The following is a 17,568-nucleotide window of genomic DNA, read 5'->3' on the forward strand; positions in this document are numbered from 1 at the left end:
AAATGCTACTCAGCAAACAATTCTAGTTGATGAACTGGTTTTTAATGGAAAAAGCCATACTAGTCCGAAAGTGACTAGAATTGTACCAGTTGCAAAATGTCTAATTAGATTTGTATACCAAATAAATATTCTTCTAGAATTTTTGTTATTTTTGTACTCGTTATGATTATTATGAGCAATGTTTAATAATTTTTATTTATATCAAAAAGTAAGTATTAAAAAGCAGCAAAATTTTCATATATGGAATTATTAAAAATTAAATCAGTTTGAGTCGAACGTGAAATTTCAAGTCAAAAAAAATGTGTTTTTTTTTAATTCATAATAAAATATTTTTAAAACGTGCATTTATTAATTTTAATTTTTTTAAACTAGTCCAAAACTAGTTTATTTGCGCCCCAAATTGAACCAGCTCTGTACTTGCCTCTTATGAACTATTTAGTTCAGTAACTGTTACAAGACTGCTGCAGAGGCTGGTTAGTTCGTTAAATGGTGTGGTGCTATTATATAGGCCGAGGACTCACATTTCTTAGCCCCTCGCCATGTAAAAAACTAACAGTTGTTAGCTATTGAAAAATATGGACGACGTACTACTTCAACTGTGAACCAAATTAGAGTGGTAAAGTAGTGGGGAACTTGTAGAGTTGGCAGCAAATTTAATATTAATTTATTTAAATACAAAAATCGACCATTGCATAAGGCAACTCGGTCATCAAAATAGTAACTTTTCTACCCTTCAGAGCTAACTAAGTCTGCACTGTCATGCAAAAGTTGGTGAATGGGAGTGACATACAATCTGTGCTAGAAGAAATGAATCGGTTTTTTTCTTGCAACTTCAAGATATATTTCGTTCTTCTTTTTGCTGCATAGTAGTCCCACTTAAGGGCTACGACGCTAGTGCTAACTCAAGTTAGTGTCGTTCGAAACTTTCCCATAAACGCAACTAATCAAAAATCAGTGAGAAGTGCGCGAAGCGTTTTGAGGCGGTATTTTTATGCACGCATTCGAAAGGGCCAAAATTATCTTACGCCGCGGCTGCAAAAGTGATTAAAAAATTAAAAGTTTGTTGTGATGTAGAATGATGCGAGTGACGACAAAAAAACAGGATAAGGTGATCGTCAAGCACGCACAATTCTTGCTAAAAAGAGAATAGATGAGAGTATCAACACCATCGAACGACGACTGAAGGAGGCTAACCTATCCTACCGTCCTACATCATCAAAACCACTACTCCCAGAAAAAAACATTGAGAAACATCAAAACAAGAAAATGGCGTCACAGTAATGGATTGGCATTCCCAGCCCCCAGATGCCAACCCTATTGAAAATGTGTAGAGAACTATGAAAACGCATCTTGCCGGAAGGCCAGTCTATGACTTAAAGCAACTCGTGCGTCAAGATCGCAAAATCTAGTCCTGTTTGTCAACGAGCTACGCAGAAAAGCTGGTTCAAAGCATGCCGAGGAGATGCCATCGACAACGATGGAGGCTACACCGCTTATTGAGTAATTGCGACTCGTGGTTTTGTACATACTTTTATGTAAAAAATATTGTTAAATATATCATGAATAATCGCGGTTCCGTTTTTCTGACACAGACTGCAATCCTGTGCATAGCTTAGCTAACTTTTTAATTAATTCATATTAACATTTTTTCAAGTATGAAAACCGAAACAAGTTTTTTTTAATATTTATTAGTATTCATCATATAAAATACTACATTTGAATATTTTCACTTCAGAAATATTTCCTGGTTGTAGGAATCTCAGATTCCTAGAAATTGATGCCCATTAATTGGCGCTTACACCCTTTGTTGGGTATATGGCCGGTATCCTCTTTGTATAGGGCAATCAATTTAGAGGTATCGGATTTTAAATTGAAATAAAACAACGAAAATGCAAACGATTGGGCAATCTTTATTTATTTTTCTATAGAAACATTCATAAAATATATTTTTTTAAATATAATCCCTTTGAAATGTTGGCCGCAACTGCGCCGTAATGCGACCATCCGTAAACACCAATCTTGTATGACTCGCTGGAGGACTTCGGTGGGTATCTCGGGAATAACTTTAGTAGTGCTGGCTTTCAGTGCCTCAATTGAAGTTGGTTTATCCTCAAAGTATTCAAACAAAATAAAAGTCCAAAGGTGGGATATCACACAATCGTGGTGGACAATCCACTGTTCTGCGATGAGAGATAAATTGCTCACCAAAACAACGACGCAGTAAGTCCAATGTTTCACGGGCTGTATGGCAAGTAGCGCCGTCTTGCTGGAGCTGAATGTTGTGGAGATTACGGGGTTCAATTTTAGGCATGAGAAAGTCGTTTATCATGAGGTGATAGCATTCGCCATTCACTGTTACACTGGCGCCAGTCTCGTTTTTGAAGAAATATGGGCCGATGATTCCTCTAGCCCATAAGCCGCCCCAAATGGTTCTTTTCAATGAATATAATGGCTGTTCTTGAATGACTTCAGGTTGTTTTTAAGCACAAATACAGCACTTTTGCTTATTGATATAGCCGTTAAGCCTCATTGCTGAACACCATCAGTTGGCGAACATATTTCGGCGAAAACAAAATTTGGTATTGCATGCGAATGAAATAGCATTCTGAAGAACTGATAATCTACTACCAGACATCAGGAAGCTTGAAACATCAAGCGAATTTTCGATTTTTTTTAAAGAGCATAATTTATTGCAGAACACACAAATCGAGTAGCCTTCTCCGAAAATATCAACAACCAGTTCTAGGCGGCCGCCGTGGTGGTGCGTGACTACCATTCGGAATTCAGAGAGAGATCGTCGGTTCGAATCTTGGTGTAAGATCAAAAATTAGGAAAAAGTTTTTTCTAATAGCGGTCGCCCCTCGGCAGGCAATGGCAAACCTCCGAGTGTATTTCTGCCATGAAAAAAGGTGCTCATAAAAAAAAAATATCTGCCGTTCGGAGTCGGCTTGAAACTGTAGTTCCCTCCATTTGTAAAACAACATCAAGGCGCACACCAAAAATAGGAGGAGGAGCTCGTATGTATGCCATTATCTGCAATTTAATCGAATTTAAGTGGAATAATTATTTATAATTATTACTCTTTTCAATAAATAAATAAAATAAATCGAATTGAAAAGACGATGCCTGAGAAAGTGTTTGCCTTTTGTTGATGAAAGTAAGAGATTCAAAAAGATCAACCAGAATATAATGAACTTTTTCGAATCCAGAAACTGTCCGATGAACACCTCGCTTGGCTGCTCAGTTGAGTGTATAAGCAACTTTTATGGAGTTAATATGAGGAAAATAAAATCGTATGATTGGCATCAACTTATGTTGAAGCTCAAAGTGAAATTGCCACTGTTCTACAAATAAAACTGTTTTTTTCTATTTTTGGTTTTGATTACTACCGTATGAAAAACAGCATTTCTGTAAAATCACTTTATAAATTTGTTTTACATATTTAACCCTGCAGTAGTCGCGCGGTCTACATATGTAATCCACCATTGTTAAATTTTAAATTTCTTGAAAATCGTGCATCGATTTCATCGGAGATTTTTGCTACTTGTAACTAACAAATAGAGAGTCACTCTCAGTGTTCCGCTGTTAATTGTCGCATGCAGTTGTGTCGCTAGAGGTTCGTGAAATTCATGGTCTACGTATGTATGTCGCGCGACCGATTACGTAAGTATTTTAAATTAGGTTTTATGCTAATAGCTAATTATACTTTGTAAAGAAAAGTGGACTTTTGGCATACTTTTTCATTTTACAATTTTGTGGAACTTTTCTGATAATATTTACATATGTATGCTACTCTGCTGAAATGACTTTGGACGAACAATTCTTGTCCTTCAGAGGGCGTTGTTCTTTTCGGCAGTATATTCCAAATAAACCTGCTAAGTATGGACTAAAAGTTTTTGCACTTGTAGATGTTCGCCGGCCAACAACCCGAAGGTCCATTTCGGTTAAGCAACGAGAGATTTGATATCGCGATGAGAATGGTGCAACCAATTTTGAATAGACATATCAATGTTACTATGGACAATTGGTTTTCCTCTCTGAAAATAGCAAAGCAATGATTTGATAATGGATTTACAATGGTTGCTACCGTTCGAAAAGATAAAAGAGAAGTTCCCCGGGAATTTAGAATAGCTAGAGGCAATCCAATATGCTCCTCAAAATTTGGATTTCATTCTCCATATACTCTGGTTTCTTATGTACCAAAAGCCAACAAAGTGGTAATAGCCATGTCTACAATGCACAACGATGCAACGATTGATTCTGACACCGGAGATCGACGAAAGCCGGGAATAATTACATACTATAATCGCACTAAAAATGGCGTTGATCTGGTTGACAAGATGTGTTCTCTTTATGACGTATCTAGGAATACGAGAAGGTGGCCGCTAACTAAGTTCTATAATCTTGTAAACCTCAGTGCTCTCAACGCATTACGCATTTACACTGCAAACAGTAACTATGAATCTGTCAAAAGTCGTGATTTTCTCATAGACTTAGCCTTGCCTTGGATGAAACCACTGGCTCACCAAAGATTACAACTTACCACGCTACCTAGAACACTGACATTTAAAATAAAAGACTTCCTGGATCTTCCACAAGTTGTAACTCATCAAGGTCCAACGCACAATAACTACGTCGGTCGTTGCTAAAACGCATTTGCTTGCAATAAACGCATTTGTCCTGATCATTCCAAGACTGTATGTTCGTCACGTTTCGAAAACAATTAAAACATCTCAATTATCTTCTGGTTATTTTATATGTAATTTATACTTTTGTGAAGTATCTTATTGGGAGGTTGAATTAGTTTTAAAGGTGGCACACAGATGGCGCTGTTTATCACTTTATCGCGTTGGCAATACTGAATATATATTCATGACAAAGCCTCATCCCTAGGCTTTGTTTATCAGTATCTGTCATTTCGCTGAAGTATAAACAACGCAGTGTGCCGTCGAAACGCAATTTGCGGGAAGCTTTGCTTTTCTGCTTCAATCAATCTCCGTCGATTTAAACATGTGAGTACTGGTTTCGACGATTCAAAAGTGGTGATTTTCACACCGAAGACAAGGAGCGTCTTGGCCAGCCCAAAAAGTTCGAGGACGCGGAATTGGGGGAATTGGTAAACGAGGACTCGTGCCAAACCCAAGAAGAGCTTGCTGAATCATTGGGCGTTGATAAATCAACCGTTTGCAAGCGTCTAAAAGCGATGGGAATGATCCAAAAGCAAGGACATTGGGTCCCGTACGAGTTGAAGCTGCGCGACGTCGATCGGCGATTTTTTACGTGCGAATTGCTGATCGAGCGACAAAATCGGAAGGGTTTTTGCATCGGGTGGTGACTGGCGACGAAAAATGGATCCACTACGATAACCCAAAACGCAAAAAATCATGGGGTTTGCCCGGCCACGCATCAACGTTTAAGCCGGGCATTGAAAGAAAAACGGCCGGAAACGGTAAAAAGGCACGACAAGGTTATTTTGCAACATGACAACGCTCGGCCGCATGTTGCTCAACCTGTCAAAAAATACCTTGGAACGCTTGGCTGGGAAGTGTTACCCCACCCGCCGTATAGTCCAGACATAACTCCCTCCGATTATCATTCGTTCCGGCATATGAGTCTCGATTTGGCGGACCAGCGGTTCTTCTCGTACGAGGCTACCAAAATATGGGTTGAGTCATGGATAGCCAAGCAGCGGCCAGAATTTTGGAGAAACAGCATCCGGAAATTGCCCGAAAGATGGGCGAAAGTTGTAGCTAGCGATGCCCAATACTTCAAATAAAATATTTTGTACCGTTTTTTCACAATAAAGCCCCAAATCTTCGAAAAAAACCTTTAAAACTAATTCAACCTCCCAATAATTTTTTGTTAAAAAATGAAGTTTTGGTTTTTATTTATTTTATGCAAGAACAGAAAGTTTATTTATGCTATTTTTGATTAATATTATATTAATAAATTAAACAATAAAAAGAATATTTAAAACAAAAGCAATGGAAGAATTAAATATTTATCTTTTGTATTTTTAATTTTAAAATGGATTACATATGTAGACCGCGCGACCAATTACGTCAGCTTCAGGGGCGCGACTACTGTAGGGTTAAGGTTTAAGGTTGACTTGATTTTATTACCTAAATCGGCAAGGTTGCCCTGTGGAGAACTGTAATTTTCTTGTATGATTACAAAACCCAAAAAGCATTAGATAATGAGTTTGCTGATCTTTTTTGGTCCCTCTAAAAAAACATCATACTTTTTCCTCTATCATCTCAATTTTGCCTGTTAGAGGCTGAAAATCGTGTAGTAAATTTCTAAAGTTTTCTTTTTCTTCAGGGGTTAGAAGCCCAAAAAAATGATGATTTTCAATAATTTTTTTGCTAGTCAATTGCTTTATTTTACAAAAACAAAAACATAGCATTTCAAATTTCGAAACAAAAAAAATTTTTATTGTAAAATTTATCGCTGTTTGTGTGGAGCCTGTTCCTCCACGAGTCTCTTGTGGTGATCATCACAAGTCCGTGGAGATTAATTTAAAATCAATCGGAAAAGAGAAATTAGATTTATTAATAGATAATCTTCAGCCTGATCGAAGCCTTTTTTTTCAAAATTAACAATATGGCGGCCTCAGGAAATATTTTTCAGATTTTCGAGAATAAAATTTTTGAGGAAAAAATCCTTCGATCAGTCACGAGTTTTTTTTGTTCTTCAACAGCAGCATTCATTTTATTGAAATCTTCCAAGCGGCTTTTAAGTTACAGTGATTACCAGTTCAAAAAACATAGTTTTGAGAAAAACGCATTTAAAGTTTTCCCATCTATTTATGTAGAGTTATACGAATTATTTAGTTACTTACACTGTGTAATCTATTCCTGGGCCATATAATAGTTCTTCAGCCGTCATAGCAGCTTCTAAAATATCGCTTTGCTGTTTCCTACGTAGCATTCTACCTTCTCGAATGTCATCGTTAGGGCGCTTATCTGCCACTTTCATACGTGCAGCATCCACCTACTTGCTCTCTAACGCTCCGCAGCGCCCGAGCGCCCTTTGTTAATTGTTACACAACTCAAAAAGTATATGTCGAATTCTCTTCAAATTTTCATATAGTATTTTTAAGATATTATACTTTAAGAAAATTCAAAAATAAATCTATTTTTTGAAAATTTTGAGTACCCCTTAAGTACTCAACTTTGGACATTTTCAGTGCCAGAAATACCAAATTTTATTTTTAGGTTGGCATTTCTCGGCTCTCCGGAGTATTTAGTCTACGGATGCTTCTTAAAATATTCCATATTTTTTCGCCAGCTTATCAACTCTTACCACTCGAGGGGTGAGTCTCACTCACCACTTTTTTGGTGCGGAAATCGAGCCGCTGTGTGAACTATTTATGTTTTCCTATGTGCCAATTGATATTTTGTTTATGCTTGTGATATTTTTCTTTGAAGTTCGACCCTAAGCACTGCTTATATAATCTTACAAAGAAGACGTAATGCTCCTTTCAAACTACGTAAAACTTTTTTGTCCGAGATTAGCGCGGAACGCATCGAGTTGCTGGTTAGTCCGCGCGGAAATGGCCTCGCATGCAAAGGGTTAACTTTTCTGCGCATTTACTGCTTTTCACTCAAAAAAGTTCCTACTTGAATAATTTGTATACCATAATAAACAGCCAATCACGCAGTTGGTCGAATAAATCAAATACTCGAGTATCAACAACAAAATTTCAGCAGCTGGTCAATAAGAAGAAGGCAAACGAAAGCAAAAAGCAGATGCAAAAAGTGAAGCATTCAAAACAGCCATAAAATCTGAAAAATCGTACGCTACAAATACTCCTTATAATGAGCGAGAAAAACATAATACCTCATTTGTATGCTTGCGCACAAAAACAAAAAAATTAAAAAAAAAAGATTATAGAAAATAAATAAACATTTCTAGTTATTTGCCAAGGTCTTTTTTTTTTGATTTTTATCTACGAGTTTTATTTGCGAAGAGCTTTTTTCCGATTTCGAATTTATTTGCTGCACAAATATCCCACGCCACCCTTCAAACATCTCTCCAACCACTCGCTCAGAAATATCAATCATCCACTCTTCGAATGAATTGATCTACTGCCCCACAAAATTCACGTATATACGTACATCCATAAATATGTACATAATAACTTGGGCGAAAGCGCAGGGAATGAGATTTGTGTTTTCGCTGATGTAAATAAGAAAGCAATTATGAGCAGTCGAATGAATTCTGTATTGCATTTCCAGTGTCGAACTCATAAAAAACTTTTTTTTACGCGCGCATTCGCTCATTAAAGCCACGCTTCTGTGGTGGATGCAGCAGGAACAGGAGCACAGTTGGGTAAAGAACAAATGTTTGCGCATTGGAAGCGCATTTTGCAATTTAATTTTTCGTAAAATGTCGATTGTATAACTTTTGTTTTTAATGTAATTGTCTCCATCAATGATGACTGCTTTAATTGCTGTTATTGTTGGCACTGTGGATTTTATTATTGTGTCATTTGAGAGTGCACATATACATACATATTTATCAATAAATGTTTAATGGGCATAATTGGCATTTATGCTATTTATAATTGAGCTATTGAGATGTTTAATGAACACCTGAGGTAGAAGTGAATAGCTCTTGCCTTTATTGTGCCTGTAAATTATAAGAGCCGTTTTAACCGCAACTTGATTACTATCTCGAAATAAAGATATTCAATTTGGCAGACACTTAACTTTACTTCGAGTTGCAATTGCATGTCGACACTAAGCGAAATAGCTAACACATGTGCTGAAAAGTCCCGAGCCTAACAAGGAAAACACGTCGCTTTTTGTTTAAAATTGGCTTTATTCGTCAACGTAATTTCCACCAAGAACAACGGAATTGTTTCAGCGCCGCTCAAACATTTCTATACCACTTTTGTAGAACGATTTATCTTTTGCCTCAAAATAAGCCTCAGGTTCAGCGATAATGCGAGCCTAATCTCTAAGATTAGGTTAAGTTTTTGTGGCAGTCGGCTTAGAGTAGCTAAACTCACTTACGACAGTTACAAAGGAAGTGTTCTACTGCTTCTTCCTCTTCCTCGTCTCTACAACTTTTGCAGTATTCATGAGAAAATATTCCTAGCGCTTAGCCAACAGCCAATGCCCGGTGACACAAGCCACGACCTTTAAGATGTTCTCTCTTGCGAGGTTGAAAGTTGTTTCTTCTGATCTTCTCTTATCTATTTGCGGCCAAATTAGCCTGGTTGTAACACAAGTAATTTCTTCTCTCCATGAACTATTGACTCCTAGAGAATATTGTTTTTTATCCTTAATTTGCAAGTTGTCATAGGGATTCCAATGTTGCCTCTGTTTTCAAGAAGTACCGTTTCTGGCTAGCTCATGGGCCTTGTCATTTTCTTCAATATCTCTATGTCTCGGAACCTATATAAGGCTGACCGTGAAGACAATGCTAAAATCATTTAGAGCTGCCTGGCATTCCTACGCAACCTTTGGACTTAGCATAACTGTCTCCATTGTGTTGATGGCCGCCTGTCTATCCGAGAAGGTATTTATTTTGTATTACGACGTGTGTGTTAAGGTATACAATTACCTCCTTTATGGCTAAGACTTCTGCATGGTAGACGCTACAGTAGTCCTCTCCACAAAAGTCCTCTCTTACAAAGGAGTCTCCACAGCCTTCGAAATTAGCGGAGATACTATAGGCAGTCTCAGTTTCCGTGTAAAGATAATTAATTCAGTTTTATCGGGGCTTATTTCGAGTCCAGCTACTAAGCGTGGCTATGTTAGAGCGCAGAATATCCATGAGAGTGCTGGGATACTTGACTTTAACCGCGATTGACAAAATTATTATTATGTTGCCTAATCTCGCAGTTACCTTTCTTCTGACAAGTATCGTCTCGATCAGAGTATCAACATTGGATTCGACTCTAAAATCTGCCTTTTATGTATTTGTGTTTTGCCTGGGGAGAACCTGCTGATTGGTATAACACCCCGTAGATACTCATCGAAAATCCTTTCAAGAATTTTGAGGAGGAAAGACGTAAGACTGATAGGTACGAAGTCCTTAGGATTAGTGTGTGAGGACCTGCGTCTTGGGTATGAAGGAGATTTTCGTCTCTCTCCAATTTAGTAGAATGCAGCCCGTAGCCTAATTTCTTACTGGCGAGCATTTTTTAAGTCTGCGAAAATCCAATAGTCTCTGAGAGCCAAATCTGGCGAATACGGAGGTTGTGCGGGCAATTCGAAGTTCAATTCATGTAGTTTTGCCATTGTTTTGATTGACTAGTGATTGATTTCTTTTTGCTCAACAGTGAGCAAACGCGGCACCCACTTCGAATAGAGTTTTCTCATAGTCAAATGCTCATGCAATATAAAGCCAACACGTTCTTCTGATATCTTTACGATGTCAGATAATTCGCGCAACTTCACTTTTTGATCATTCAAAACGATTTTCTGGATCTGTTTGATGTTTTCTGCTGTTGCCGCCTCATTTGGTGGTTCACTGCGTTGTGCATCATCGGTGTATTTACAACCACTTTTGAAATCAGCAAATCATCGTTTATTGTTGTTTCTGATGCAGCGGAGTCCCCATAATATTTTTCAAGTCATTGCTTCGCTTGACCTCTATTTTGGTATTTTTTCCCATCAAGAAGCAGAGTAAAATTAAAACACGAAACTCTTTTTGATCCATTAGTTTCAAAATAACACAAATTAGCGTCACTCTTAGCACAATACCTCACGAACTAATGAATAAAATATCATGAAATTTAAACAGCTGCCTTTTTAAGTTTGAAATTGAAATTTGAAACGGTCGAGCCAAGGAGCACCAGGAGATTTTGTGGCTCCTAAAACACTCAGGTTAAAAAGCCCATTGTATTTAAAGCTCTCGAAAGAGGGTAGTCAAGAAGGGAAGGGGAAAGTATCAGAGAAAGAGATAGGAAAGAATAGAGACAGAGATAGAGATAGTTAGTCCTGTGAGAATTTTCCAGACTCTTTGGCAAATCTGTAAATATCCTCCAGTTTTAGAGAACGAATATTACTCATTCTCATGACATCGGAAACCAAAACTCGTAGCCGTGCTCTAGCGAAGGCAGGACACTCACAGAGAAAGTGCTCAGTGCTATCCGCCTCCTCCAAGCATGCCAGGCACATCCGGTCCTCAATGATTCTAATGGTGGTCATATGCTGACCCCATTAGTTGTGCCCTGTAATGATACCGACCATCAACCGAACGTCTTTCCGTCCAAGTTTTAGTAGAAAGTTTGATAGTTCTCTGGTCGGAATTGTCGCAAAACACTTTGCAGTTCTGCAGCGTTCTAGACCTGACCATCGCTCTTTATGCAGATTCCGTACATAATCGCTGATCCAATTCATGATTCCTGCGGAACTGATTTCGATTATTGGCTCTGGCCCTTGTGGGGGAACCACTGACCTACGGTTGGCCAATTCATTGGCAATTTCATTTCCTTGAACAACAAAGTGTCCTGGAACCCATGTAAGTGCAAGCCGGTTTTGTCTTGCGACAGAATTAAGCTCTTCTTACATTCTTGAACCATCCGGCTCCAGACCCTATTTCATTGTTGGACCCATCGGCAAAACAAATATCCTTCAAACCTCCCTGCATGCATTCTGGATTGCTCAATAGCTCAAGCAATAGAAATCTGACATCAAATTTCCTTCCAAATGAAACTGTGGGTATCTGGTCGTCTTTAGGTGCCTAAAGCAGTGAATACAGCTCAGATAGCAACTAAAAGATTTCTCTTTGTCCCGAGGTTCCGTCTTCGTGCCAGAAACCATATTTATGGAGTCTACACATTGCTTTTATTGCTTTCTGATGCATCTCAAGATCCAGGGGGAGCAGATCAAGCATAGCATTTAGGGCATCACCAGAGGTTGTACTCATGGCACCCGTGATGCATGAACATACACTTCTTTGCAGCCTGTATAGTTCCTGGATTGTGGACTTAACCATTCTCCCTCGCCACCAGACCACAGGGGCGTAAGTGATGATTGGTCTGATAACTGCTGTGTATATCCATAGGACCACAGTAGGTTTCACCAAAGGCTCTGCGGCATTGCTGAAATATCCTGAATGCGCGATTCGCCTTCAGTGAAACGTGTGTCTCCCAAGTCAGCTTCTTATCCAAAATTACTCCTAGATATTTAACTTCATGGGAAGGACCAAGTGTCACACCTTTCAGTGTTGGAAGACTGAATCCATCAAATTTTCGTTTTCTCGTAAACAAGACTATGGTTGTTTTGTTCGGATTAACGGAAAGACCATGTCTCATGCACCAGTCATGGATTTTGTACAGAATCCTCTGCACTTTTGTGGAAAGCTTAGGGATTTATTTGATGTTAGCGCACGGACATCGTTCGCATATGCTTGGGCATGAAAACCGAGTTCCTGCATCTCCGCTAGTAGAGAGTCTACGACGAAGCACCACATCAGCGGAGAAAGAACACCCCCTGGGGACATCCTTGCTTGGCCCTGACGGTGATTAATTCGTCACTGTTCTCACCAGCGGTTAACAGCTCCTCAGAGAGCACGGAATATATCCATTTTACAATGGTTTGATTAACTCCGTGTCGTTCGGCAGAATAACATATTGAGCTGAAAGTGGCATTAAGAAAAGCCCCCTCAATATCCACGAATACGCCCATTATGTTTTTCTCAGCTTCCAGCCCGGCTTCATTCTTGCTAAGGTTAGTACTAACAGAAAAAGAGGTGAATGCAATAAAACTTGTGCCATCTATGTGTTACGCACGGGACTTTTCAGCCCGTGTGTTATATGGGTCAAGCCAATTTCATATTTTTTTCTAGAATGGCTGCATTATATTTTTTTTGAATTATCGTATAATATATTAAATGAGTGTTTAAACTAGCGATAGTCTTAAACCATTTTGTATTTTGCTTCAAATCCCGTTACGCTTGAACGTTCCTTGAAATTTGAGTTTTGTTAAGGTCATTTCAGGTATAAGGGACATTTCACAATTTAAGAGATTTCTTAAGGAAAGGTGAAATTTCGCTTAATGTTACGAAGAGCGGAATATAGTAAATTTTGAATGAAGATTCGAATTTCAAATATCAAAATAGATTATCTGAACCGAAGCTGGCGCCTCGGCACAAAAATTTGGATTTGATTTCGCCTTTAATCATAAGTTCTGGGATGATGCATGACAATCCATCAGTTTTAGCGTAAAAGACATTTTTATCTCGATCGATCAGATGATTGTCGGATGTATTGGTGAGATGTTCGCGAATCACGACAAACGTGTCGCTCCCGAAACTTCCACAGTGGCTCTCTTATGACCTGGGGTGTTTTAGCTACGGTGGCAATAACCCAATTTGTTTAATTTCGCATAAGATGGACGTAGAAAATGGCGGCCTGTACGTAATTACGTCGGATAATGTTTTATTGAATTTTGATGAAGAATTTTACGGTGAGTCTTGGACGTATGAGCAGGATTATACTCCAATCTATAGCGCTAGGCGTGCAAAGGAAAATATTCCTGTGGCCCGCAGTTAGTCCAGAGGTAAGTACAATGAAAATGATTAAATTTTTACAATAAATGTTAAATCAGTTGACTAAGAGCTTCACCTGGCTGTTGTTCCTGGAACTTTTTGATCAGGGTGGTATCTCAGGGCCGACCACGGGTAGACAAGGTAACTCTTACCAACCCTTTGAATGGAGAAACCATCTCACGGGTTCTCTGTCTAGCCTCAGTTAGTGCGGAATCACAGCGGAAATGTTTCAATGTAATTGAAAAATTAAATTACATGAAATGCAAAAAAAGTCTCTTGAAGTTTTTTTTTAATGATGAAGATTAAACACACGCGGATAAAATTTATTAGTCCGCACGTAAATATCGCCGGTGAAAAACAATCGCCTTTAGAAGAAAAAGGCACATCAATTTATTGTAATGCAGATTGAAGCTTATAATCTCGTGTGTGGGCGCGAATTACATTCCTCGCTACTGATTGCTCTTAACTAGAGAGCAAAAAAAAACCAGAATTCATAGTATGAATGTACGTATGTATGTATCAGCTCACAATTGAAATTAAAAACAATCAAAGACAAATTCAATGCATATTTCACAAAGGAAATAAATTGGTGGCGGTCAAGGATGGCAATGTCAACTGTGAAAAGAGCGACGGCATACATAAGTAAAGCGAGGAAATGTCACAAGGAATGCGCATTCCAAGGCATACAACAAAGAAGAAGTAAATGCGACAAAGTGTCTTGCGACTGAAAGCGACGACCGATTTATTTTCACATTCCAAAGCCAAAACTAACAAAATGACTGCGCTCACACACACACGCACACACATATTGTTTGGGGGTGTTGCTGCATCTACTTTGTCGTCTATTTCTTGCAGGCATTCTCGGTATTTACTTGTTGTTGTTTTTTTTTTTGCTCTTATTGGCCATGTCGCTGCTACGTGTCATCGCATGAAAATGGAAATTTCTTGCGAATAACATAAATATTGAGTCACAAAAACAAAAACAACATCAACTAAACGCTAAAACTACAATGATAAAAAAGTTAAGTAATATTTTGTTCAGCGAAATAGCAGACGCGCTGTACGAGTATAAGCATGATGGTAAACACGGGGTAGATTAAAAAATGTCTACAACTTACATCGACATTAATGCCAGACACCGGAAAGACCAGCGTGGGCGGTGACACCTTGGGCACGTAGCGATAGAATTCCTCGGAGCCGAAATACCAGCGAACTGAGTAGAGCGCAGCCTGAAAAAGATTGTGTGAGAGCAACAAAGAGTGTGTATGAGAAACGAGCAAGCACAAAATGAAAAACAAAAACAAAAAAAAAACAGTTAGGAAATATGAAAGTGGAATATAAGCAAAAACAAGTGGAAAACTACGCAGCAGGAGCGTTGAACTAAAGGAGCCACTAAGGCCAGTGGCATGTGCCAGCAGGCAAGTGGTAAGGAATTAGAGACGAATTACCGTGTAATTATTTTAATTGAGAAGCTCATAGTGAGCAGCATGCAGCGATCCACCAATTCCAAGGCATATAACATCGAATTAGGCAAGCGGACAGCGGGTGGAAGAGCGCGCCACTAAACGATTGTAGGGCGAATGTTGCCAAGTGCCAGGCGAATATTATACTCGCAAAAGCAGCGTTGGCATGAAGCATGCGACAAGTGACAAGTGGCAAGTGGCAAGTTATGTTTACGATTTCTAAGAGCGCTTGATTATACTTGCTGCAGTTTGTCGCGCTGCAATTTATAAAAGGAAGAAGTGCCACATGCATGCGCGGGGGGGGGGGGGGGTATATACATATACATATATAAAACAACAACTACATATGCAAAGTGCGTTCCAAAGAATATACAAATCTTTAAAAAATAGATAAAAGCATACCTTAATTTAAAACAACGAGACACAAGTCAAATCTCAGTTGGTCGATTTTGTGGAGCAGAATGCGCAGGCACTTTTTTATGGCTTTCGTACAAAATCTTTCTCAAAACTCTTTACCTCCATTGGAAAATCTATTTTTACGAAGAAGTTGCATTCGCTCAATGTCAAGTCAGCTGAAAAGGAAGAGCGGTAGACACTTTCACTTTTGTAAAAAAATGGTCACCATTGTTGCTCGCCGAGATGTCGTTTTCGCTCAACATAAGCCAATTTCAGTTTGTGTAATTTTCCAGTTGACGATTGCCGATCACCGCACCAAATGAATGAAAGCGCGAAGATAGTGAGTGATTTGTGAGCACCGCGCTGGTGTTCTTATCTATAGTTCATATCTATAAACTACTTTGTCGAGAATTCCATGAGAACAGATACTTTTTTACATTATGATGCATGCAAGCAAATTACGAAAAAATTATGGTAAGCAAATTATTTTAAAGAAAAAAACAAATTTGAGAAAAAATTATATATTTTATATAAAAAAAAATCTATAGAAACTTTTTTTTTCTATAAAAACTTATTTTTTCTTTTAATGTATAAATTAAAGACGGATACTCGATAGAAAACTCAAAAACAAAAATTTTAAATTGGAGAAAAATTAGTTAACCCAAAATTATTGAAAAAAAGAAATATATTTTTTAAATAATAAAAGAACAATTGGAGAGAAAATGATTAAAACAAACACAATTAGAGAAACAATAATATTTATCTATAAAAACAGTATTGGAGAAAAAATCAAAAAAATGGAGAAGAAATATTTTTTTTTATAAAATAAAACAATTGGAGAAGAAATTATTAAAAAGATTCAGACATAATACATATGTTTTATAAAAAAAGATTCTAGAAAACATTATATTTAAAACCAATTCGATAGAAAATTATAAATGGCACTTCAAAATAAAGAAACCCAAAAAAAAAAAAAAATTGGAGAAACAATATTTTTTATAAAACACAAACATTGGAGAAAAAATTATAAAAAAACAAACCTCGCGAGAAAATTACAAATTATATTAAAAACAAAAACACAACAAAATTGAGAAAAATAATTTTTCTATAAAAAAGAAACATTGAAGAAACAATTATATTAAAAAGAATATTGGGAGAAAATTACAAATGATATTTCCGAAAAAAAAAAAAAAAAAAAAAAAAATAGGAGAAACAATATTTTTTTATAAAAAAACACATTCGAAAAAAAATTATATAAAAAACATTCGCGAGCAAATTAAAAATTATTTTTCAAAAAAAAAAAAACAAAAACAAAAAAGATTTGGAGAAAAATATTGTTTTTATAATGAGAGAGAAAAAAGTAATTAGTATATTCGGAAGAAATTCGGGAGAGAATTACAAATTATGTCTAAAAACAAAAACCTAAAACAAAACAAATGGAGAAACAATATTTTTTTATAAAAAACAAACATTGGAGAAAAAATTATAAAACAAAAAAAACCTCGCGAGAAAATTACAAATTATATGAAAAAAAAACAAACAAAATTCGAGAAAAATATTTAAAAAAAAAAACAAACGTTGAAGAAACAATTATTTGATTGATATTTCAAACAAAACAAAAAAAAAAATAGGAGAAGCCATATTTATTTATAAAAACACACGCTCGAAAAAAAATTATATAAAAAGAAATTCCGACCAAATTCCAAAATATTATATATTTGAAAAAAAAAACAAATAAAAATTGGGAGAAAAATATTTTTTTTATAAAATAAAGAAACATTGGAGAAAAATGTATATTAAGAAAAAATTCGAGAGAGAATTACAAATTATCTCTAAAAACAAAAACCAAAAACCGAAAAAAAATTGGAAAAAATATCTTTTTAATAAAAAACAAAAAACATTGGAGAAAACAATATATTAAAAAGAAAATGCAGAGAAAACTACATATTATATTTGCGAAAAAAACCAAAAACACAAAAATTTGGAGGTAAACGTATATAATTTCTTATAACAAAAAATTTGAGAAAACTACAATACATAAAACGAAAATTGGAGAAAAATTAAAAAAAAAAAATATTTTGTGAACAAATTAAATTAAAAAAACAAAAATTTGAGAAAAACTTATTTCTATGTTTAACTAAAAATTTTGAGAAATGATTTTATTTTAAAAACGAAAATTGTAGAAAAACATTTATTTTTA

At 36.7% G+C, this 17,568-nt stretch overlaps 1 protein-coding gene across 1 annotated transcript in view; it reads right to left on the reverse strand.

The window, feature by feature from the left end:
• LOC128855265 (uncharacterized) overlaps positions 1-17,568 on the reverse strand; it is a 101,540-nt gene that overhangs the window by 60,077 nt on the left and 23,895 nt on the right. The window contains exon 3 of the mRNA XM_054090009.1: positions 14,628-14,738. Coding sequence (XP_053945984.1) covers positions 14,628-14,738 — 111 coding nt within the window. The remainder of the gene's footprint in view (positions 1-14,627; positions 14,739-17,568) is intronic.

The sequence above is a fragment of the Anastrepha ludens genome, chromosome 2 (genome assembly GCF_028408465.1).
Source record: "Anastrepha ludens isolate Willacy chromosome 2, idAnaLude1.1, whole genome shotgun sequence".
NCBI classification, from domain to species: domain Eukaryota; kingdom Metazoa; phylum Arthropoda; class Insecta; order Diptera; family Tephritidae; genus Anastrepha; species Anastrepha ludens.